The 26,188-nt window shown below is 33.6% G+C and overlaps 2 protein-coding genes across 2 annotated transcripts; one reads left to right on the top strand and one right to left on the bottom strand.

Moving 5' to 3' along the window:
• The first annotated feature begins 2,358 nt into the window (after positions 1 to 2,358).
• LOC132294509 (pleiotropic drug resistance protein 3-like) lies at positions 2,359 to 16,201 on the top strand. Its single transcript, XM_059792396.1, has 24 exons — positions 2,359 to 2,735; positions 3,226 to 3,349; positions 4,446 to 4,531; positions 4,698 to 4,782; positions 5,777 to 5,936; positions 6,032 to 6,108; positions 7,044 to 7,097; positions 7,211 to 7,301; positions 7,487 to 7,788; positions 7,873 to 8,154; positions 8,345 to 8,658; positions 8,876 to 9,036; positions 9,120 to 9,223; positions 9,981 to 10,134; positions 10,217 to 10,351; positions 10,503 to 10,576; positions 10,678 to 11,010; positions 11,115 to 11,405; positions 12,249 to 12,332; positions 12,485 to 12,618; positions 13,513 to 13,740; positions 14,174 to 14,345; positions 14,798 to 15,052; positions 15,898 to 16,201. The coding sequence occupies exons 1-24, from the start codon at positions 2,359 to 2,361 to the stop codon at positions 16,162 to 16,164; spliced, it is 4,344 nt and encodes a 1,447-aa protein (XP_059648379.1). The 3' UTR covers positions 16,165 to 16,201.
• A 3,949-nt stretch (positions 16,202 to 20,150) lies between these two features.
• LOC132295935 (peroxidase 5-like) lies at positions 20,151 to 21,478 on the bottom strand. The gene is made up of 2 exons (XM_059794196.1): positions 21,248 to 21,478; positions 20,151 to 20,927 (listed from the first exon to the last, which is right to left on the bottom strand). Exons 1-2 carry the CDS (start codon positions 21,476 to 21,478, stop codon positions 20,151 to 20,153), a joined length of 1,008 nt encoding a protein of 335 aa, XP_059650179.1.
• Positions 21,479 to 26,188: the final 4,710 nt, after the last annotated feature.

Raw genomic sequence — 26,188 nt, forward strand, 5'->3', positions numbered from 1 at the left:
AGTCGGGTTTGTTCCGGTCTTCCTTTCCAAAATCTTGCATAAATGTCACATACAAATATTTTTTTTTCCAGGCAAATTAAGAGAGTTGAGATTCGAACATGGACACAACCGCTCAGGAAGTTAATCACTCTTTAACTGTGTCACGCCCTTGGTCAAAAATCCCCCTTGCTGATGTGACTTGTGAGTTGACAGCAAATTTTAAGCCATCATGAAAAAGAAAGATTTGAGGAACTTGGACCATGAAATACAGGCTCCATCATGCTGTTAAATATATCATTATAGTAATAATAATGGAAAAGGCTTGCTATAATTTTATTTGTCTTGCTATGCAAGTACAATTTTATAAGCATCACATTTAGTTTAGTGTAGAAGCTATGATCTACTTTTTTTACTATTTTTGATTTTTTTTTTTGGGTAACAAACTGTGGTCTACTCTTCTATATTACCTTGACAATTAATGTCCATAAGATCAATATCCTCTTTCCCTCCAATTTTTATTGGCAAATGTGGTGCACATGAAGTTGATTTGAATTTCATAAATCTTTCTGGCATACAATTATATGTTTTGGTTGCCCAATTGACCTCATCAGTAGATTAGATGGTTGCATCCATTTCATGTTGACTTTTGAGTTGATGAATAGCCTAAGATGGTAACTAATTTTACATTTTGTTACGATAGAATGAAGTTGATGAAAATAAGAAAAAAATAATGATAAGAAAATAACAAATAAACACACATTAAAAGTCCTTCTTTACGGAATATGATAAATAACATTTCATTATGAAAATAAAAAATAAAGAAATACTAATTAGAGTTGCTTACACCCAAAATTCAATTACGGTCAAGCTCTCACACAAAATTCATACTCCATTGCATGAAGATATAACCGGAGAACCATCAATTGAGGCGGCAATTTAGCTTCTTCTTCATGCATCACAAAGGAGGCATTTGAGGAGGTTAACCCAATTTTCTTCTCTTGTAAGAATAGTTGCATTAATGCTGCTATAATAATTTATATGAAGCTCCAAGTTCATAATATGGAGCAGCTTCAAGTTCCAAAGGTGGGCTGCTCAAAATTTGACATTTTGATTGATGGAGATGGATATGACTCATAAAATAAATGTGATGGGAAATTATAATAGTTCCATTATGACTCTGATAAGGATTACATGGTTCACATGAGGCCACATGAGTAAAAAAAAACTGACACAACCATATAAAAATATATCCTTCTGTTCTTGCCTTTTGGATTGTCGACTCACCCATATCTAAGGTTGTAAGGACAAAGACTATCATTGATCTTTGTCTCGCCTCTTATGCCTAAATGGTGGAAGTACACATATATATATATATATATATATATATATGTATATATATATATATATATATTTTTTTTAGATATATATATATATTTTTGGATTTTAAAGCTACTGAAAGTATATATATGCAGAAGGAATGGTGGGAGTAGTTGCTCCTCTATTCAGTAAAAAGTAAAATATTGTTTGCTGGGGTTTTATGTACCAAATAGAAGTATATACTGATTTTAGATATGATATGCAGGAATGTCTAAGAAAATCATGCAAGACCACATCCCTAAACATCTCGTCCCCTCGACACACAGAAAGGTCATTATTTATTATGTTATATTTTGCACAAAATGATTGTTGTAAAACTAAACCTTCAAGTCTAGTGTTATGGGTTGTTGTCTTACATCGAATTGATGTAGAGAGAATCCTTGCCCCTTACAAAACTTTTCTAATAATTTAAAATTTTGGATTGAATGGCAAATTTGGAACCCATTGCAACAAGCTATACTATTCTACCATCCAAGACAAACGCAATCAAGAAAGTAAGTGAGAGAATCAACAAATAAAAACAAGAGAGGACTAAAATAATATGGAATCACGGTCAAGCTAAATTACTAGATTATTAGTGACTAAAACATGGCAATACACCTTGAAGTTTGCAATTTTGTGTGCTAAACTATGAATGGTGGTAGATTAAACATTTTTTAACACAAGAAAGTCAACTACCTCTATATTAATTTGTAACTTAGAAGGCCAGAACCATGGGATTGACAGTCAACATTGATGCCACGGTTGCATAAATATATATACTCCTACATATATATATATATATATATCAAACTTCTTGTGATGTATATATTAGATTACGTTACTTCTCTTACTACATTTTCAAATTCATTGCATAAAGATATAAGAATGACGCAATGCCTTACGTAATCGAAGTGAAGATTGCATGACCATATATATATAAATCCCTCTGTTAGTTTATGTTTCCACCATTTCAGTTTGAAGCTAGCTCTCTCTAGCTTAATTATCCAATACCCAATTAACATGGCACAGTTGGTTGGTAGTGATGAGATAGAGTCACTGAGGTTTGAGCTAGCAGAGATAGGAAGGAGCCTTAGATCATCATTTCGGCGTCACACCTCGAGTTTTCGAATTAGTTCGAATTTGAATTCTGCAAGGGATGATGTTGATGCTGAATGTGCCTTACAATGGGCTGCAATTGATAGATTGCCCACTTTTGAACGGTTGAGATCATCTCTGTTTGATGATCATGAAGGCAGGGTTGATGGCAATGGGAAAAGGGTGGTTGATGTTACTAAGCTTGGTGCTCTTGAAAGGCATATGTTCATTGAGAAGCTCATCAAACACATTGAGAATGACAATCTTCGGTTGTTGCATAAGCTTAGAAAAAGAATAGACAAGTGAGCTCTTTCTTCCTCTTGACACCCATTTGCAAATACATTTGAGCAAGCATATATACATATACATATACATATACATATATATATATATATATCATCTTTGTATATATCATTTAGGAATCGAGATCCCTCTCGTGGAAGTCCTTTCACACTACTATATATCCTTCTGCTATACATTAAAAAAAAAAAAAAAAAATTTAAAATAATATTAGATATATATTACTTTTTTGTCCCAAAATAAGTGTTGTGTTTTGAAAATTATAATTTACAAAAAAATAACACCAATCACAATTTTTAAAACATGACACTTATTTTCAACACGAATAACTTAGGACATAAAAGATCTTAAGTTTATAATTGGGATATTGATGGTCCGCCACACCCACTTTTTAGTTTCCAATGGCTGTGTATGGCATATCCTTTCATCAATTGGAGTACTAAAAGATGTATTAAGAGGTTGTTTGGTTAAACTTTTTACTGATTATTGTAGGGTTGGTGTAAAATTGCCCACTGTGGAGGTGAGATATAACAATTTGCGTGTGGAAGCAGTGTGTGAGGTAGTTCATGGCAAGCCCCTTCCCACACTTTGGAATTCTCTCAAAAGCATGATTTCTGTAAGCACTGCATTTCTCAAAGTAACTTCGGAGCTTACCCGTTAGTTTTATGTATGTGTGTATTGGGGTGGTTTATTTCAAATCTCTCAGTATCAATTTTGTTAGGGTTTAAGGTTTTAATAGATACAAGTTGGTTCCTAATTTTTTTTTTACGGAGACTTAAATTCTCGACCTTCTATTTAATTTTTTTTATATGTTACTGTTTCTAAATAATTTTGCATTTCAATTGTGACTTCTATAGCAAAAGTGTCATATCACTTATTATGGATTTGCACCAAAACCCCTCCTAAGAGGGTCAAAATCCTCTCCAGTCACGTTTTTTTTTCCGTGGTTTCATCTAGTGGGTGGAATTCATCTGTGAATTCCGTTAATGTAATGGTGTGATATTCACTTGTTTGAATTTCATTACCATTTGCTTACAGGTGAATTTTAAAATGTTATAATCAAGGGCGAATCCAGGAATTGTTAATGGGGGGCTAATATTAAACAAGGGGGAATTAGGGATCGAAAGATTAAAGGGTTGGAAAATTTTAGAGGAAATAGGGTTAGACTTTAGAGGGAGGGAAGGAGTGAGCTCTCTGATTTGTGTAAGATTTGCTTTGACTTAGTAATTGTTTAGGGCTTGTTTGGGTGGACATATTTGGTTGGGCCTTTGTTTTAAAATTGTGATTTAGATATTGTGCTTGTTTGGATGGATTAAAATTGAGGGGCTAATACTATTATTAATTTTTTCTTTTAAAAATTTTTTTTTTGGGGGGGGGGGTCAAGCCCACCCAAGCCCCCCTTGGATCCGCCACCGGTCATAATATCGAAATTCACCACTGCTAGTGATGAACTTCATCCACCAAATGGAACTGCAGGAAAATGTGACCATTGAGGATTTTGATCCCTCCTAGGAGTACCTGTTAATAGACTTGACATGAAGTGCGAGTTTGTATGCATATTTGTATGTGTTTGCGCACAATAAGATCACCATTAAGTATGAAAGGAGCAAATTTTAACCAAATTTAGTGTGCATTCACACAGAAGAAAAATTGTTCCATCTTCTTATCTTTGTAGTTTATTTAAATTAAAAATGGTGAATTTTGTTTGACAGGACTTCTCAAAACTGCCTGGATTAAATTCACAGAAGGCAAAGATACGCATCATTCATGATGTCAGTGGTATCATTAAGCCAGGGAGGTAGGGAATATTAAGATTTTCTGGTAGAAAAGATTTTTTTCTATTGAAATTCTAAAAGCAAGGGAAAAAATAAATGTTCAAAATTCAAATACAATTAATAAAAGTTTTGCTTGGTAAAATTCAGGTACTGTAATAATTAACTCAATTGGGATTATCTTTGTTGCAGAATGACTCTACTGCTTGGTCCTCCAGGATGTGGGAAGACATCTTTGTTGAAAGCACTTTCAGGAAATCTAGACAAATCCCTCAAGGTTTCTCACTTTCTTCATGCTTTATCTGCTATTATAGAGCTGATTAACACAAATTGTTATCAGAAGTTCAAGCAAACGCATACCCAGCTGCAATATTGTCCCTATTAGGGTTTGAACTCTTAACTTCCCCTCTCAGGAGAAGAGATCATACCATCTGGGCTAATGCCCATTGATCGATTTGCACAATCAACAACGTCCAAATATAATAAAAATATTGGGCCACTTGTTTAGACCTTATCAACTCAAGTTTTTTGTGTTCTAATTGTTACTAATTTCTTCTTGTAAAGATTGTATTCAACTGTTCTTTATGCCTTTTATGTACTCCCTAGCACCCCAAGTTGCAAGTTCTACTGAAGTGACTTTGGACCTAAATGAGTATTAAAGTCTTGTAAAAGTTCTTCTGGTCCCTATGGCTAGTATATATTCCCAAACACCAAACCTATTTGTTGGTAACTTTTTCTAATCCAGTCTTGGTACTAAGCTGGGGTAGTTTTTTTAAATGTGAGATGATTTGTATGGGGCAGATTTTACAATGCACAGAAAGTGTAAGATGAATTGCATTGTAAAAAACTATAATAGTTGCAATAATAAGTGACCGTGGCTCGGTTATTTTGAGGGTCTTCACTTTGTGCAAACAATTTCAACCCAATACACCGCTTCCCATCACTCTAGATTAATGGGGACCAAGACTGAGTAATGGAAAGATATATATATATATATATATATATATATATATATATATATATATATATATATATTTTTTTTTTTTCATTTTACAGATTGATACCCACTAATTACTCTACTACTTTGTAAGAAAAATTTAAGGTTGAAGATATAACCACCCTCATAAATTTGAATTCTTTCTTCAATGCTTGCATTTTGAATAATAATGGTATCTTGAGCTTTGATTTGATTTGTTAGCGAGGGGACTGAGGACTACTGTAATATGTACAACTTTTTCAATTTGGTTTGTTGTCTGCCTATTTTCCAACAGGTTACAGGGGAAGTTTCTTACAATGGATACAAATTGGAAGAGTTTGTACCCCAGAAAACTTCCGCTTATATAAGCCAAGACGACCTACACATTCCTGAGATGACTGTGAGGGAAACACTTGATTTTTCTGCCCGTTGTCAGGGTGTTGGAAGCAGAGCAGGTATTTCTGTTTTGAGCACACAACAAAGATTGTTTTAGTTGTGAATACCCTTATCAATTTATGGTATTAAAGTAATTTGTTTTCCGTCTTCGAAGAGATTATGATTGATGTCAGCAGAAGGGAGAAACAGGCAGGAGTTGTTCCGGATCCAGAGATAGATACTTATATGAAGGTACGTTTGGCACATTTGAGCTACTACTGAAAAAACTAAGGGATATGAGCTACTACTGAAAAAACTAATCGATAAGAACTTGCAAACTGAATTCCATTCTAGAACCTTTTGCTGATACTGATTCTGTTGAAACAAACAGGACTTTGATAACAAATTTTTTGTTCTATATGTAATAGCTAGGAGTTCTATGTTAAAGATTGAATGGGAAAAAAAATAAAGATTGTGACAGTAATGTTTTTATAAAAACATGATATTTCTACCCTATACATACCTCATCAGTTCACATAAATTCAGTTTATGGTAACTTGTTCAAATCATGTGGGCCATAAATTTATGAAATGTATTAAATTGCAGTTCTAATATCTAATCAGGTGGTAGATTTCAACTTTGACAGTATTTTCTTTATAGATATACTACATATAGACATTTGAGACACCTGTTTCAGGTTCTTAGGGGTGTTTTACATGTGAACTTGTATAAAAAAAATTGTGTCTTAAGAGCTAATCCTAAACCGGATGATACAGGCAATACAGGTTCATATCAAGCTTGACTAACCAGTAATCTGCTGTCGATTGATATTAACTAGCTGACAGCCCTGTTTTGCCAATGCAGTAGCATATCCTATTTAGTTGACTGTCCTAAAGCACAATTTATTCCATTGGCAGTGCCGGTGCATCTAAATCTCTGACCATTTGATAAATGCCAGCATTATAGTGGGCTTAATTAAGATTATTGTTGGGAATCTAATTGGTCATGTAAATCCAATCACCATTACATATGCCCATTAAGGGCTTGGAGCATGTAAAAGCTACTTTACTTGAGAAAGAATGCATCAAGGAATGCAAGTCGTATGGTCATTTAAAAAGTTCTGATATTCTTCATAAAATTGGTTTACTTTATGTTTCAAGATTTATTGATATTGTCTGTGTTAACAGGCAATTTCTGTTGAAGGACAAAAGGAAACACTTCAGACAGACTACATTCTAAAAGTAACTCTCTTCTAAAAATGCTAATATTGAGATTCGTTTTTTTTTTGTAAGTCATAGTTAGACAAACGCTTTGCCTGTTGATGGTTTTCCCTTCTTTATCATGCTTTTTCCAGATTCTTGGACTTGATACTTGTGCTGACACACTGGTTGGAGACGCCATGAGAAGAGGAGTCTCCGGGGGTCAAAAGAAACGGTTGACTACAGGTAGTCTTGACCCACAGTTTAACAGCTGATTTAACAGATAATATATAACTCACCCACTACATAACATTTAGCACTTGTGAAGTGAGCAATTAATCCCCAATATCAGCTAAGCTATAAGCTTCGAGGACTTGAACTGAATATTATTACAGTGGTATATATGAAGAATCAATTTTATTGGTATGCAGGAGAGATGATTATAGGTCCCACAAAGGCTCTGTTTATGGATGAAATATCAAATGGGTTAGACAGTTCCACCACATATCAGATTGTTGCTTGTCTTCAACAGCTAGCTCATATCACAGATGCTACTATACTTGTGTCACTTCTTCAGCCAGCACCAGAGACCTTTGATCTCTTTGATGACATAATCTTGATGGCCGAAGGGAAGATTGTGTATCATGGTCCCTGTAGTCAATGTTTGGAATTTTTTGGTGATTGTGGATTTAGGTGTCCCGAGAGGAAAGGGGTAGCTGATTTCCTCCAGGAGGTGAGTCCACCATGATAAATACTAGTTTACTTCCTATCATCTTACTTCAATGCCAAATTACTTAACATGCTGTCTTCTTTGCAGGTTATCTCAAGAAAAGATCAAGCACAGTATTGGCACCGGAGCGGACAATCTCACAGTTATGTTTCTGTTGATGAGTTCTCTAGGAAATTCAAGGAATCTTCTTTTGGCAAGAAGCTAGATCAGGAGCTATCCAAGCCATTGATGAAGTCTCAGAGCCAAAATAGTGCTATTTCTTTTCATGTCTACTCTCTTTCTAAGTGGACACTCTTTAAAGCTTGCATGACAAGGGAATTTCTTCTCATGAAAAGGAATTCTTTTGTTTATGTATTCAAATCAATTCAGGTTATGATCAGAACCTTTTCATTCTATAATCATTATATTAGGACTTTCATTCTTTCATCATTACTTTTGTTTTTTTCTTTACATTTTTTAACCATTCATGCCTTCCTATCAATGTTAAATTGTCAACCTGCTGTGTCCAACACCCCGTGAAATATATATATACAAATGTCTTAGTTCTTCTTCTATGCAGGTTATTGTAATTGCATCTATTACGATGACTGTATTTTTGCGGACTCAGATGGGTGTTGATGTTGTTCATGCAAACTATTATATGGGTTCTATGTTCTATGCTCTCACCATTCTTCTAGTTGATGGATTTCCGGAATTGGCAATGACTGTTTCAAGACTTTCCATTTTCTACAAGCACAGAGATTTGTACTTCTACCCAGCTTGGGCCTATGCAATTCCAGCAACTATTCTCAAGGTTCCATTTTCATTGTTGGAATCTCTAGTTTGGACATCGCTTACTTACTATGTAATTGGATACAGTCCTGAGGCTGGCAGGTAAGTTTCACAGGAGAAAAGATTTAATTTTCATTATTCCTCATATAAATTATTTTATTTTTCTCCAATTATTTCAATAATTGGACCAATTTTATGCTTGGATCACTGGTTCACTGGTTTGTTCATTCTTTCATTGACTAGTCAACAAGCAACAGCAAACTTCAGTAAAGAAGTTGGGAAAGTTGAATTAACTTCTGACATTTGCTGCGTTTCTTAGGTTTTTCCGGCACTTCATTCTACTTTTTTCTGTGCACTTGACATCATTATCCATGTTCCGCTTCTTGGCATCAGTCTTCCAGACCATGAATGCTTCTACAGTAGCTGGTAGTATGTCGATATTACTAGTCTTATTATTTGGTGGCTTCATTATCCCAAACCGTAAGTTTTAAAGTAAATCTTTTCCAATTTGATTCTAGGATAATGGCCTAAGGAATGAACTTGAGCTGTTTTATTGATTGCAGCCTCCATGCCAATATGGTTGAAGTGGGGATTTTGGCTTTCCCCAGTATCATATGGTGAGATAGGACTTGCGGTAAATGAATTTCTTGCTCCACGATGGCAAAAGGTGAGTTCCTAACAACCTGAGTTGTTTGGTCCTCTAATTAAGGCTTTTCTAAAGCTAAGTTTTTTTTTTGGTTTTATTTAAATCACATTAGCATTATTAAGAGCTAAAACAACAAAATATGAGGCAACAAAATGTTTTAATGGACAGTCAACTGAACTCTTTTTCCTTGTTATGTTTACCAATCAAAAGCTACATGTCTTGTTACATTGCGTACCAAAATGCATGTTCTCATGAACTCTAGTCATGTCCTTTCCCATTTTATTTGATCCTATATATATCATGCCATGAACCTACATTTTGTCAACAACTCAATGGTCATCCATAACTTCTGAACTTGATCTATCTAGTCTGCATCTTTTTTTCTCTGGATGCTTACCATGCTTTCAGCTAGAATAATATCATTCAGTTCTCTACATATTGTTAATCATTATTACATATCTTCTTCGTATTATACATTCTTTCAAAGATGCAATATAGTTTAAATTTTACTTTTCAAGCGACAAGTTTTACTTCTTTCTTAAGTTGTAGAAGGGGATTTTCTTGCAAAGGCGAGAGTACAAACCTCCACCCTCTTCAATCTTTCCGGCATATTATATTCTATTATTTTTCTCTCTATTAAACATTTCTCTCTGTTCTTATCTCCTTACATTTAAATTCTTTCTCTAGTTTTACATGTAGTATTAAAAGAATTCATTCCACTTCCAAATGCACACTAAAATAGTGGTATACTGCTTGGTCATTCTGCTCTTTTATGCAGATGTTGCCTACGAATACAACAATAGGGACAGAAGCACTTAACGCCCGTGGATTGAACTTTGATGGATACCTTTTTTGGATATCACTTGGTGCCTTATTTGGGTTTACAGCAATTTTGAATGTCGGGTTTACCTTGGCCTTAACTTTCTTAAAGCGTAAGTTCATCTTTAAATATAGGAAATCAACTTGATAACGGCAGAATGATATATATATTTATTTATGTTTCAACTGCATCAGCTCCCGGTTCTCGTGCTATTATTTCAAATGAAAAGCTCTCCCAGTTACAAGGAAGTGAAGATTTCATCAAAGGCAACCATGTGGAAGAAAAGTCCAGCAATTCTCCTCCTAACACTATATCAGAAGCTCATAAAGGTCAGGTGCATTTCTCTTTTCTTCCTTTTCCGTATAAATCTTTAGACCATTTCTCTCCAAAGTTCTTTTTCTTCATATCACCTTTTTTTTAAATAGTAAATATTTTTTTCTTCTCCAGCAACTAATGAGGATGCTTTATCTCATTTTGCAGGCAAAATGGTCTTACCTTTTGAACCCCTAAATGTAGTGTTCCTGGATGTGCAATACTATGTTGACACCCCTTTGGTAATCATAGAAACCGGTGTCATATGTAACTTATAATAGGATATCGAGAGCCATTAGATCAAATTACATTGTGTTTTTCCATTACTTTCATTTGCTTTCAGGAAATGCAAGATTTAGGTATCTCTCAGAAAAAACTCCAACTTCTTTGTGATATTACGGGTGCATTCCGACCTGGTGTTCTTACAGCATTGATGGGTGTTAGTGGCGCTGGCAAAACAACTCTTATGGATGTTCTTGCGGGAAGAAAAACTAGTGGCACAATTGAAGGAGAAATTAAAATTGGAGGATATCCTAAGTTTCAAGAAACATTTGCTAGGATTTCGGGTTACTGTGAGCAAACTGACATACATTCTCCACAAATTACTGTGGAAGAATCAGTGATGTTCTCAGCTTGGATGCGTCTGCATCCTCAGATTGATTCAAAAACTAAAGCTGTAAGACCTATATCTGCAGAAATTAAATTTGCTTTTTGGTTTTACATTTATCACTGAATACTGATATATCGTCTTATTTAAATGGTTGTGGCTTGTCTTTACAGGAATTTGTGAAAGAAGTCCTTGAGACCATTGAGCTTGATGGAATTAAAGATGCCTTGGTTGGCATGCCAGGTGTTAATGGTTTATCAACTGAGCAACGTAAGCGGCTCACAATAGCTGTGGAGCTTGTTGCTAACCCTTCTATTATATTCATGGATGAACCTACATCTGGATTGGATGCAAGAGCGGCTGCAATCGTTATGCGGGCTGTGAAAAATGTGGTTGAAACAGGAAGAACAATTGTTTGCACCATCCACCAACCAAGTATTGACATATTCGAATCATTTGATGAGGTAAGAAAACCAAATTAAGTGAAACTTTAGAACATGTAAGATAATCTAGTTACTGAATATGTACTTATATTTGTGTGAACTGAAAAGCTGCTTGATTGTCACTGGTATCACTCCATCAACTCAATGGTGCATATTTAACTAAGGAGATTATTTTCCAATTGCCACTTACGAAGCGAATTTATGAAAAAATTAAGCAGCTAGATCCAATATGCCTCTTTTCAAGCCTTTGAAATGTTTAGTAGGTATGACTGTTAGCTCAAAAAGGGAAAATAAAGATGTTCAATCATAAGCTTGGTTGGCAGGCTGCAAGCAAGATTGTCAATTATCTTTCCGGCCCTACAACCGAAAAAAAAAGAAAAAGAATATAAGCAAGATTTATTTTATTTTTTACTTTTAATTTTTAATTTTTTTATTTTTAATATAAGATGCTTTTTGTGTGAGAATGTGCATTTTTGGAACTCATTTGAGTGTGTTGAAACTATTATCTTTCTATACATTATAAGTTTTTGTAAAAGTGCTATATATATGACTGTTCCAAGTATAGGAATCTAAACAAGTTTCTGCTGAACTAAGTGACAGGCTTCCTATTGTTTGCTGATGTTGGTTGTGACTTCCCAGCTGAATTTTAAGATCAATTTTCCATCTTTTATAAATACCAAGAGACTGTAAATGCATTCGTCTATTTACAATACAATAAAATATTGTCGCTTTTGAATACTGAAAGGTGTTGAACATTAGTATTTGGAGAACATTCTATGGTAGAATTTTTCCCGTGATCCAACTCCATATTGTGGTTTATATAGAAGCAGTTTTGGTTCAACACCGCCGTTCCATTTATTGCAGTTAATTCTGTTGAAAACTGGCGGACGTATGATCTACTCTGGACCATTGGGTCGGCATTCCAGTAGCATCATTGAATATTTTGAGGTCAGTTCTATAGAATTTTTTTGAGGTCATCATACACTTCTCATATGTTTTTTCTCTCGTATTAATACATAGATTATATGATGTGATTCTTGCATCCATAAAATAAACAAATTTGCTAATCATATTTTCATTTGACCACATCTGTGTATCAGGGTATCCAGGGGGTGCCAAAGATCAGAAATAATTCAAATCCAGCAACATGGATGTTAGATGTCACATCTACATCAGCAGAGGCTGAACTTGGTGTAGATTTTGCCCAGATTTATAAGGATTCTATTTTATTCAAGTGAGTTAACGACCAAGCACTTCTCTTGAGCGTGCTTCTCTCTGAAGTTAGACAAGTAATTACAAATGTGCTAGATGTGACTATTATACAAATGAAATTATCTTCTCAAATAAGTATGTATGAAGATGTGAACCATCTATGGGTACATATTTGATGCTATAAAATGTTAGTTCCAATGCCATAGACCATTCATATACTGAATAGGCTGCTTAAGTAAAGCATGGTCTAACTAGGACCACACTGCCTTTGCACTAGGAGTAAAGCATCGTCTTATTGCTTTCGGTTACTGAGTTGTGGACATACGAGAATTTATTGATTTCTCTGAGCAATTATATGACCATTCGTGCACTAATGATCATTTGAGTAAGGACTGGACTATGGTTAGCTGTAATATAAATCATTCAGGACTGGACTATGGTTAGAGTGATGTAGTGTCATTCCAAATAGGTTCTAGCTGGAGTCTTTGTAGACTAATCAGCTGTAGTCCAGCCACTAGATACATATGTCAACCAGGATTTGTTGCTGATGAACTACCTACTTGTAAGTCAAAATTTTAGGTGTAACCTTGCATCTGAAACGCAACCTGTTTAATCAGTAAGTCAATATTTAATAGTAAATGAAGTTCTGAATTAATTCGAGATTGACTAATAATGGTAATTTTCACTTCATGTATTATAAGATGGCTGCTGTAAGGCTTGCTTGTAGTTGATGTTAGGATTGAAGGTTACAATCTACCTAAAATCCTGTGACTGATGTGGACTATAACAACATGATGTAAAACATATTATTCTCCAATATGACAGGATGAAATTGTGGAAGCCAATTAAAATTATGGAATGAACATCTTAACATTTGGCTTGTTTGTGACTCCTTTTCATGTTGTTCTGAATGTAGGAACAATAAAGAACTTGTAAAGAAGTTGAGTGCTCCATCTCCTGGTTCAAAAGATCTGTATTTCCCAACCCGCTATGCACAAAATGGTTGGGGACAGTTCAAATCCTGCCTCTGGAAGCAGCATCTGTCTTATTGGAGAAATCCTTCATACAACGTGACGCGTTCCATGTATATGCTTATTGCATCTCTGCTTTTTGGGGTACTTTTTTGGGATCAGGGGAGGAAATTGTAAGTATAAGACACATAATCTTTCAATTTTCTGATACTATATAGTGTAAATGCATACAAAATATGTTGGAGTATTATGTTCAACTAAAGTTATAATATTTAATAAATTTATTGTAGCACAGCCAAATTAGCTTTTGGACATTGACTGACAATATCTGTTCGGCTAAATGAACCATCTATTACAGATCTTGTTCCTGATGTGAACCTGATATTTAACCATTTTAATAGAACAAATCTGGAAAAAGTGAATTGCTTTATTTTCTTTCTTGAAGTACCGCAATTGTGTATTTTGTGGATGATGACTCATCACCAAATGCAGTGTTTGGATTCTGTTCAATTTTATTGATTACATCTGTAGGATATGGGATCCTATTATTTTGTTATTCCAAAGACTTCTACAAATATCTGACACAGATATTCTTTTATGTGATAGAAACAACCAACAGAGCTTGTTCAATATACTTGGTTCAATGTATGCTGCTGTGATCTTCTTGGGCATAAATAATTGCTCATCCATTTTACCATATGTCACGACAGAGCGATCTGTTTTGTATCGAGAAAGATTTGCTGGGATGTATGCTTCATGGGCTTATGCATTTGCACAGGTATAAATTTCTTGGGATCTGGTTGAATTAGTAATATTCTTGATTTGAACAAAATCGGATCAATGTTCGTCCTTACAGTTGACTTGAAGCTGTATGAAGTTGAATTGAATTGTTCCGATCATCCCTATGGTTCATGGCATACCTTTTGAGAGTAAATAAAAGTAACCCTTTATGAAGTAGACAAGTCCGACCGGTCCTATCTTTTTTATATAACAGTTCAGATGTAATATGATTTTACAAACTCTCCAATATGGTGACCATCAAATTCTAGATGCCTACTATACTCAATCCTCTCTCTCTCTGCTCGTTAGTACAAGGATAGCAGTCCACCATGACAAAAAATTGAAACCTAGAGCTAATCAAATTCTCCCTACTTCAGTTACAAACAATTTTCTAAGGAGCTTTGTATTATTGGTATGTCCTACTGACTGAAATGTGTTTTAATTTTGTAGGTGGCAATTGAGATTCCTTATATATTTGCCCAAACACTTGCATTTGTGATCATCACATATCCGATGATTGGATTTTATTGGTCACCTTACAAGGTTTTCTGGTACTTCTACGCCATGTTATGTACATGTATGTACTTCACTTATCTTGGCATGCTGCTGATTGCATCGACGCCAAGCTTTCCAGTAGCTGCAATTCTACAGTCAACCTTCTATACAATGTTAAACCTGTTCTCTGGATTTCTGGTTCCTCAACCGGTAAGCTTCTAATCTCTACTTGGCAAGTACTGCCAAATTGTAGATTATTACTAGCAAATATGCTCTAATTCATGGTGATAATAGAACAAATCAAAATCCATTATGCAATGTTGTGCTAGTTCAATAAAATCTAGGGTTGTAGGAGTGGAATGTGTATGAATGGCTTAATTCGTACAAAGTCACCACTCTCCGACCTGCTCTACAACCCTATTTTTTAGCATTGCACTAAACAATGGCCTCTACAACATAACAATTATAAAACTGAAACTCAGGATTTAGGAAACTTTTGTTCTATAAGTTCGATATTCCTTTCTTTTTTATTTCCCATTATGTGCAATTTATATGTTAAAACTCTCCACTCACATCCAAATTTCTTTGTAATATTAACCCCAAAATGAAGATTTTTTTTTTTTTTTTTGTGAGTTAGTTCTGGCCCTTCTGTGCAGTTAGCATTGTTGTACATGTATTCGTAAACCTTGATCTTCCTAGAATTTGAATAGTGCCAAAAATATCTAGCATTATTTGATGACTAAACTTCAGATAAATGCAAATCCAGGGAGAACTTCATAGGCTTTTCTTACTGATCACTAAATGGAATGATGCTTCTATCTCATGAGACTGATGAGAGAGTACAAGATAATTCATGCCCATGTGCCTCTAGTCTAGGGATTATTTTTTTAATACCCCGGGGTTACCTACAATGTAGTATCCCCGAGCAATTTATCATTGTCCGGGAGTACCATATTCAAGGTCCAAAGTAACATGTATTATACTGCAAAATGTTGGTCCAAAAACTTACTGTATAGAGATACTAACCCAAACTATATTGTTTTTGCTTGTTGCAGCAAATGCCCAAGTGGTGGCTGTGGTTGTATTACCTATGTCCTACATCTTGGACACTAAATGGTATGCTTACTTCACAGTATGGAGACATAAACAAGGAGATTATGGTGTTTGGAGAAACCAAAACTGTAGCAGCATTCTTGAGAGATTACTTTGGGTATCATCACGATCGCTTACCGGTGGTGGCTGTTCTTCTCATTGTATACCCCATTGTTTTTGCTTCTCTGTTTGCATTTTGTATAGAGAAGTTAAACTTCCAGAGGAGATGAGTATTGTAAACTGTAAAGCCATCTATTTATATCTCAATGACTTTGATCTTGATTTTCATGGTACTTGGTTCATAATTTTTTTTATGTTAGAACACCAATTGTTGCAAAAATCTTACTTTCTGGAGCTAAGTGACTACATTTTTGGACTAACTTTAACAAATTCAATAATGATGTATTTCTTCAAAAAAAATATTTTTTATTAATGTATTGTTTAAAAAGTGAAAATAGGAGATATTGGATTCAGAGAAAGCTTGTGGTATATAAACTTAATTATTGAAACACACATTCTAGAGGTAAGAAAAAGGAAGAAGAAGAAGTCAATTCAACGAACCAAACATTCCCATTTTGAGCAGAACACCTTTACTAATTCTTTGATTTCAGTTACTAAGATGATATGAAAAATTTACCTTAAAAACTTTTAAAATGTTATCTAGAGCAATTGCAGTAACCGTTTTCATTGATATTCTTGCTATAATAGATTCCATTACGTATGCAATCATAATCAATTCAATGAAATTGTTTGATCTTAAAGGGAATATTGCATAATTTCACATTTTGAAGGGTTATTTCTTGATTTCGCACGGTACAAAAATGTGTTATTTGAAACTGTCCAATTGTCGTTATTTATCAACGGGCATTTAGTTCAATGGTATAACTCCTCAATTTTCAAAGAGAAGGAGAGGGATTCAAGTTCACGTGTAAGCAAAAAGTATGTATGAGTAAATTTCTTGTCAAGATAAAATAAAAATAAAAATAACAATAAAAAATTCTGTTATTTCATTTCATTGTCTTAGCCAAATCTTTCTTAAGCATAGCCATAGCTTAGTCTTAGTCATAGTTCTACCCGAGCCTTAATTAGTCTAGTTAGCCATAACTTTACTCATCAAATCTTGTATCCAAATTTCATTTTCTTGTACGAATTGCTCAATTATATAATGAATGTGTTCTATGAATGAAACTAATTCTGTTTTGAGCTCCTTTTGGTCTATTTGTTACTAATTTCATACTTGTTTTTGAGCTCATTATAAAAGGAAAATGAAAAATGAACTGGGTACAAACGTATTATTAAAATTAAAAACAACATTTAATTAAATTTTCAATGTCCTGCCTTTGAAAATTATAAGGAAAGTGGACCTAATACAAAGTAACCTTTAAGTGCATAAGGTAAATTACATTCAAATTTTTTTTTTTTTTTTTTAATTCAGAATTACATGCAAAATCGAAATGGAATTCACTGTATCTTCTCATTAACGCATCTCCCTATCTCTCTAAGGTATACCATATCCTATTTAAACTCAACAAGGGTTAGACATTCGCATTTAGCGTGCAAGATTACCTATCCACTTTTGGTGTCCAACGTAACTATTCACTTTTTTTCCCACTATTTATTTTATATTTTATTATTTAATTTCAGAGAGAGAGAGATTCAAATGCAACAGCTTTTAGTACTCTCTACTTCATTAGTTGTATACACATATCATGATAGAGAATGACATGTGAAGCCGCTAATTTTGCCCTAACAATAACAAACCAAAATCTTTGTTACTGCAGTGATAAAAAAAGTGAGGGCAAATAAATATTCATGGGAAGAGTGAATCTTTCATTGTGCTTTCTCAGTTTCATGCTATTCCTGGTGGTCTGTTCTGGCTCTCAAGGCTTGTTGCATGCAGTTTCAGTAAGTGTTTCACTCACTTTTAGTTCAATGCAACTTCTTATCATACATTTCAAACCATAGTTTTTGTTTCGACTTGACAATGAATTTTGATTTCAATGATACCATATACATGTGTGTAGCTGTGGTCCGAATTTTGTTTATTTTTTATTAGATTAAAAAAAAAAAAAAAAAATTGACCCTTTTTTTTTTTTTTTTTCCTTGAGGGTCCTAGATATGAAATCTAGTCTCTATTGTAACCGGTGTACAAGAGTACGTACGAGGCACGGACCCATGAAAAAAATATATATTTACAAAATTACTTATAAATTTTGTAAAAATCTTAAAAATGTTCCTATTTTTTTAATAAAAATTTTAAATATGCCTCACTCAATTTCTAATGATACCCCATAATATATTATTGTTGTTCAAAATCGCCCCTCATACAATTCTTAAATGCCATTCACTGTATGTAGTGAACGGAACTAAGAAAGTGAGAGAGATAAAGAGTTGGGGACTTGATAGCTTGTAATGTTGTTCTTTCCACGGTAAAATCTCTTCAAGGACATGGATAGAGCCGGTTGAGGCTTAGGGGGGCATGTGCCCCTCAACTTTTTAAAAATTGTATTTTTATAATAATTTTTAAAATTTTAAAATTTGCCCCCCAACTTTAAAAAATTTCATTTTTGCATGTACATTTCCGCCACCCCTCAACTTTACAAATTTTAATTTTTGTATGTATATTTTTTAAAAATTTTAATTTCTGCCCCCTTAACTTTACAAAATTTCATTTTTGTATGTATAATTCTATAAAATTTTAAAATTTCCCTGCCTCAAAATTTTTTATTGCATTGTGCCTCCTGAACTTAATTTCAGGCTCCGTCTCTGTTTATGGATCTTCGTCGCGGACATGTAGACTAAAAACTTAATAACGTAAATATTTGTACTTTGTGTGGCGCATGATTTTATGTTCTCTGTTAATTCGTTATTGTATTATTGGTTGTATTATTGGTTTTGCGTAATTTACCATAACTTGTTTGTGCATATATGCAGAACAAGGCCTGGTGTATCGCACAAGTGAGAGCACCAGTTGCTAAGATGCAGGATGCTAAACGAATTTACTGCGCAAAAGTGGACTGTAGAGCTATAATGCCCGGGGGCTCATGTTATACCCCCAACACTTTGTATAATCATGCATCGTATGCCCTTGATGCCCACTATAGGGTTTCTAATGATTGCCCTTTTGATGTTGTCACACCAGCCTTCAACGACCCTTGTAAGTTTCTCTCATTCTCTCTCTTCCACGCCTCTCTCTCTCTCTCTCTCTATATATATATATATGTATATTTGTGTATATCTCATTTGTATGTGCTTGTTTGGATGCAGCTTTTGGTAAGTGCCATTACCCATGAGAAGTGGGTGACCAGTACTGACCAATGAGGCAAGGACAGTTTAGTTCCAACAATAAACAAAATGTATGAAATGGAATTCTTGTTCTTTATGAACTTGTACTAGAAAATGTGTCTTGTATGCAATATATATGGAATGAGATATATTGAAAAGTACTATTGGATACAAATTTTTGTTCTTTCCTTGTGATTTTATAAAATTTCCTATGAATGAATACAAAAGGGCCATGCCTATATAATCTTTTACATCTGTTATATGAATGTGGTTCTCAAACATGAAACATTGCATAACTTACTGAAAAACAAACAAACAAACATGAAACATTGCATAGGATGAAGAACACAAATGAGGAAAAAGAACAATGTTCAATAAAGAACAAAAAGTTCTGTGTTAAATCCAAAAAGTAAAAGGGTAAATTTCATTTACATAGATCCCTCTATGTTTCATAAATTCACAAACCTCCTTATTGTTAGTCACCTCACGGGAACAAATAGAATCTACTGGTGTTAGCAACAAAAAATATATAAAAGGTCAATTTTGTCCTTCTATTGCCTGAAATTACAGCAAACATTTCATGAGCAAAATGGTAAAATAATACACTACATTTACCGAGTTGGACTGCCATCACTGGCAGGAGAGGTGAGTGGAATTATGAATGTGAAATATTGACAAACCTAGGGGTAGGTAAGTAAAATTTACCCAAATAAAAATAAAAAGCTAAAATGAACTACAAATTTAAATCCAAATTTCAGTAAATGAAAGCAAATGTTAAGAATGGAAAAACTGGATTCACTCCATTGCATTTCCAAAATAATCTTCGGACAAGATGAAAAAAAATTCACACTAGCTTGTGTAAGATTATAGAGTTTAACAATTGAATAGTAAAAAATATCCAAAAACACTTCAGTAGGACAGCTCAAGTGATCTAGTTCACAACTCTACAATTCTTCCTGATCTCCCCCAAGCTGCCTGTGAGAACATCAATGGAACCCATTCGTATCATTGCAGCCGCGAACTCATCAGCCCAAGCTGCACCATGTTTCGCATGGTGCCTCACAATCCTTGCTGTCGAAGGGCTTGTCAAAAGTGTTTGATCCGATGTCAACACTCCATGGTTGTTCTTCAAATCTCTGTAGTAGTTCTTATCCAAACTATTTGGTGTGATAACATCCAATGGCACAGTTGGATCGATTCCATCTCCTGCGTTGGACGGTGGACGACACTTCCTTTTCAATCCGCGAGCAAAATTGGAGTCCATTGAAGGATCTTGCGAGTGAGTGGCGTTGAAGGAGTAAAGCCGGTCTGAGAAAGACGAACAATGTGAGACTCCAATGGAATGTGCCCCCGAGAGGGTGACCATTTCGTCTAGAGTGAGACCTTTGCGCGCGAAATTCTCCTCAAGTTGTTTGGCATTGAAGAAAGGAGGGGGGAGGTGTTGGAAAGGCTCGTCCCTGATTGACACTCTCCCGTCGCGACGCCCTGATGGCACATCATAGAATATTCCCCCAGCTTCGAATGCGCTGTCTCGTGCTGCAAAAGTGAGGATGTCAGCGCATGACACTGTTTCTGGACATAGAGCTTCAAGCTCGGCCTTGGCCTCGTCGATCACTTCAAAACCTCGCAAGCTTGGATTGTTGACTGGATTTTCTTTCTCTGATGGATTGCCAGGGGTTGAATCAAGGAGGATAGAAGCATCACAACCCTGAAACAAAGAAAATACATCACATGATGATTAGTTCAACCACCTTTATACTTTTGAAGCAAGTTAGATATATATAACTATTAAAATTAAAATAAATAAATAAACACTTCGATATTGACTTCTGATGTATATAGTTTTTTTTTTTTTTTGGAAAGGTCTTCAGTGGAGTTAATTACTCCCACAAACATGTAGGGCAGGTAGAAGTTTAGCATTAGCGCAGATGGTATATATATGATCTATCTCTCTTCTCCTAAAAAGAAGTTGAGTATTCCTGTTAGAGGAAATATTGTGGGTGACAAAAAAAAAAAAAAAAAACATACCCTGACAAAACAGTCATGGAAATGCATTCGAATGAGGCCTGCAGCTATGCCAGGATTGAATAACACAGCTCTAGTCACAGCTATTGTCACAATTGCCTCTGCAAGTGGGCAACTTGATTGGTAGAAGCCCACTTCGAGTGATGCCGATGAGACAGAGCTCGTTGTAGAAATGGTGAGAAAGAAAATCAAGCATGAGAGTAGATTTGACATTTTCAGTACTCCACCACACATCATTGTGTGAGGAACAAAAAAGATCAAATGACCATGGATATTGTTTAGGACAATGGATCGAAGATACTGTGTGCCTGTGTGTGTATAGAGAGAGAAGTGGATGTGGGGATGGAGAGGAGTGATGCTTATGAGAGTATATATAGATGGAGAGAATGCGATCGAAGATGGTGCTTGGTTGGTTTTACTTTGTAATCCAAAACCGTGTATAGCTAGCTGCAAATACAAAACAGAACAGATCGAAGGTATTCAAGTTTGAACTGTTCAATATATATATATATATTTTCTTCCATGATTGTCAATTTTACCTACTCTTCCATTTGTTGTAGTTTCAGTGAGCTTCAGTTACAATTTTCCTTGAGTTTCAAATTTGTCCAACTGTCGTTTAGGAGGACAATGGTTAAAATCCCAAAACAACCCACATAATAATATGTGTCAAAAAGTTCAAAATAGGTTTATATTAAGGGTCAAATTGACTTTTCATTGGTGACACCCCATAATATGTATATATTTTATTGCAGGCTACTCAAAGTCTCAAACAGTTCTTTTATCTGTATTTTTAACTTGTCGGTTGTCTTAGATAATCCTGAGAATGGTAGACGCGGTTTAATGTGACTGAATTAATCAATAAAAGAAGCAATCATATATATATATATATATATACACACACGCACAGAGTAGTTGGAAAACAACAAGAAAGTACACTGGAGAGCTAGGGGTGGGCCACGAGGGGACCATGGCTCTCCAAATGTTTTCAATTTCTTCTTATGCCACTACAAAAATATTATCTTATATAAATATCCCTCCTTGTGGCTTCCAAAATTCTTAAAAAAAAAAAATTTAATTGGCTCACTAAAAATTAAACAATACTTAAGTTTCGCTAGTGAGAATTTGCATCATACTTACCGCTGATGTGGATGCAGACTAATAACAAATGGACATGTGATCTTTAATTACTAAAAATCAAATATGGTGAGGGAAATATTCATTTACCAAATCAGAGATAATGATTTGATTATCATTTATGATTTAATAATTAAAATAAGACTCGTATTCGTTTATTATTAATCCATATCAACGGTGAATATATTGTAGACATTCTCACCAGTGAAGACCTAAATATTGTCCTTAAATAAATAACTGCACAGAATGTGTAAATTCTTCTTTCGTGTTAATATATATATATATATTTAAAATTAAGCAAATAAGGATATTTTGTCAATATGAATATTAGAATACCTAAAACGCTTTTAAGACAAAATAAAAATAAAATACCAAGTATTAAGAGTATTTGAGAGTTTTAACTAAAAAAAAATAAATAAATAAATAAATTGATTGTCAAGGATAATTTGTAATATTTTGAAATATTAAGAATTTATATACATATTACATGTCGTTTTTGTACAATTTTTTATAGAGTAGGAATTTTTTTTTTTTTTATTTGCAGTTCACCCGAAACAAATATAAGTGACTTTACTATTTGAAAGATTAATATATCTTACCGAGACAAGAGAACCACATCTCGAATTGAGTGTGCCCATTATATGCATTATAGTGAAAGTGGCCCATTAGATGCATTATAATCGGTATAATGCAGCTAATTATCATTACTGGTTTGACGAGTGAATCACATCCCAAATTGAGTGTTCCCATTATATGCATTATAATCACTCTAATGCCGCTAATGATCATTACCAAATCGGACGGTTATTCGGCTCACTGTTTCGATGAGCCAATCTTTATTTCCTGTCGAATTTTGGTGACTCTATTATTATTCTTAAAAATTAACGAATAAATAAATAAAAATAAATAAAAAAAACTTGGTAACCATTAATCTTTTTGGAATTTTATTGTCACTATAAACTAATTTCAAAAAAACTTGGTAACTATTAATCTTTTTGGAAATTTATGGTCCGTTTAGGTTTATTATTATTATTATTATTATTAATTTTTTTTTGAGTAAAATAAGTTTAATTATAACAAAATGCCATAGCTTTTTTTATTTCCTAAGAATTTTCCTTAAGAACCCTAGCTTTTTTTTTTTCTTTTTTTTTTTGGTAAAGTACAATTACATTCCCTAAGGTTTGACATATGACAGTTATATATTACAAGTTAGTTATTTTTTGAATAATAACACCCTGATGTTTGACATATGACAGTCATATACAAATTAGTTATGTTTTGGACAATGACACCTCTGAAGTTTGAAAAAGTTGACAAAGACATTTCTGTAGCAACCTGCCACATATGACACATCAAGAATGGACCAACTTGCCATTTGATTGTTTAATATACCTTTTTAACTTTACAATTTAATGAATTGGACTAATCTACCCTTCATTAAAATTTGATGCAAAGAAGTTGAAACGTTAAGTTAGAGAAAATTTTCGCACAGCAGTAAATAAAAAATTTATGAAAATTCGTTTGAAACATAAATGGAGTAAACAAATATGTTTTGGAAAGCAAACCATGGGAGTATAAAATTGAAAATTTTGGTGTTGATCCGATATCTAGAAGGCTATCAAATAAATAAATTAAAAATATGATTTCAGTTAGACACCTTTTTTTTTTTTTTTTGACACACATTAGTCTTCCCCCTCATCAACTGTCAAAACTGGTTAGAGACATTTTTTGTTGAACCTGGCGAAAAATTTCCAAGTGAGCAGCTATAAATAGATGTATAATGAGGTCGAATTCTCCACCAAAAAAGAATATTAGGATTTTTATAAATAGATGAATAATAAAAAAAGTTATATGTATTTTTTTTTTTTTTTTTTCCAATAAGGGTATTTCTTGCACATTTTTTATATAACAGAGTATTTTTTGCACTTAACCCTTAACAAAAATACAATAATTTACTAGACAAAGTTGAAAACGAGCCTGAATCTATTTTGAACATAAGTTCAATTTATTTATTTTTTTAATTTTGTTTTACCAATTCAACTAAATATGTTATTTAAGCTCATATAGACATTAAATAATAACAACTAAAAAACTAAATAAAACCAAATTAAATTCAGAATCTTACACTAATATCCAATAGCTCTTTATTTTTTTTTGATAAAATAAAAACAATAGAGGAAATATAGTACTAAAATGCATTCAATTTTGGGCCCGGCCGTGTAAAAAACCAATTGATTAGCATCCTGCATGTGTCTACAATGTCCAGAGGAAATTATAAATCTCTTCATATATGCGAGTTTGATCAAATTTCATTGTGATTGGTAGGAAAGACTAACTCAAACTTTTGTTTGCTAAATAATAATAAATAAATAAAACACAAAAATTAGCAAAAAATGAAGCACGTTAGGTGGAAGAGTGCTTGGTTCAAATATGAATGGCCCGAATGGGCAAGTACAGGAAGAACTAGAACTTTAGATAAAAAGAATAAAACTGAAATTTTTTAGTGAAAAAATAATAATAACATAATATATTAGTAAAAAAATTAAAAATTCAGAGGGACAATTGCCCACCTCACTTGCTAAAAGGTCCGTGACGTCTGTACTGGGCAAGTAGTTTTTGGGTGATTTATTTTTTATTTTATAAGAAAATTAATAATGGGGATTTAAAGGTATATATTTGTATTTATTTAATTATTTTATTAATAACATAAAATATATTAAATAACGATACGAATTCCAAAAATTTCAATCCAAACGTAAGAGCAATTTCGACTCAAAAACCTTTGGATGGTAATATATATGCAATTTCTAAAAAAAAAATTAAAAGAAAAAATATATATTTGGAAAGATAGAAGAAAGTGAAAGGGAAAGGAAGTGAATAGAAGAAGAAAATAAATTTTTTAACATTCATTCAGTTGGCATGATAAGGTTTTTATTTATTTTTATTTATTTAGAGATATTCTCCGAAGATCTATTACATTTTTCTAGAATTTTGGATAATAGTTAAACAAAATCTGTATGATCTAGAATATTAGGATTTTTTCTTTGAACTAGTAAAAATCTAAGATACATTTTTCTAGAATTTTGGATAATGGTTACACAAAATCTGTATGATCTAGAATATTAGGTTTTTTATAATTGGCCAAAATTTTCAGTGGCTATAAATTGGATTCCTTTACTTGCTTTGATTGAATGTGGGATCTTGGTTTCAAAACATCAATCTTCGAATCATCTCCCTCCATCTTCCCGTCTGTAGAAGGTATATCGGAGACCCCGACGATGGCAACGTCGGCGAGGTTCGACAGGCCATGACCATTAACATTCTTCTGACATACAACCAATTAACATTCTTCTGACATACAACCAATTAGGGTTAGGTTTAGTGGTTGGGTTAAATTACTAAAAATTAAAATTACCTCTACTGCAGTGAAATCCACTTTAGCATCTTTCTCAGGATGAGCACCGGAGATATCGTCGGCGCCGTTCTTTCTTCCCTTTTTCATCTTCTCAATTTTAGGTTATTATTTTCTTAACTAAGTTTATAACTGATACGATAAACTATTAAATAAGTGGTGCAATATTTTGCAATGCTATCTTTAAAATGTTTTTGAAATTAAATTTAAACTGGAAAAAAAAATATAGGCCTACCAATGGTTGTTGTAAAAGTAAAATAAAATAAACTTGTCAAATACATATTAAGCGCGCCCAAAATTTTGAAACTCCTATTTAATAGGTGCAGAATATCAATTTGAAATCTTTTTAAGTGTTATTTTTAAAAATCCAAATTTATATATATATAAAAGTAAAGATA

The sequence above is a fragment of the Cornus florida genome, unplaced genomic scaffold (assembly GCF_030987335.1).
Source record: "Cornus florida cultivar Cherokee Brave unplaced genomic scaffold, ASM3098733v1 CherokeeBrave_3.0.0_Hap2_Chr02, whole genome shotgun sequence".
NCBI classification, from domain to species: domain Eukaryota; kingdom Viridiplantae; phylum Streptophyta; class Magnoliopsida; order Cornales; family Cornaceae; genus Cornus; species Cornus florida.

Excerpts from the sequence above, each read along its gene's own strand:
- LOC132294509 (XM_059792396.1), top strand. The coding sequence starts at position 2,359 with ATGGCACAGTTGGTTGGTAGTGATGAGATAGAGTCACTGAGGTTTGAG. Across the intron at positions 8,659-8,875 it reads TACAGTCCTGAGGCTGGCAG|GTTTTTCCGGCACTTCATTC; the intron begins GTAAGTTTCACA and ends TGCGTTTCTTAG. Across the intron at positions 13,741-14,173 it reads TGGGATCAGGGGAGGAAATT|AAACAACCAACAGAGCTTGT; the intron begins GTAAGTATAAGA and ends TTTATGTGATAG.
- LOC132295935 (XM_059794196.1), bottom strand. The coding sequence starts at position 21,478 with ATGTGTGGTGGAGTACTGAAAATGTCAAATCTACTCTCATGCTTGATT. Across the intron at positions 20,928-21,247 it reads TCCATGACTGTTTTGTCAGG|GGTTGTGATGCTTCTATCCT; the intron begins GTATGTTTTTTT and ends TCTTTGTTTCAG.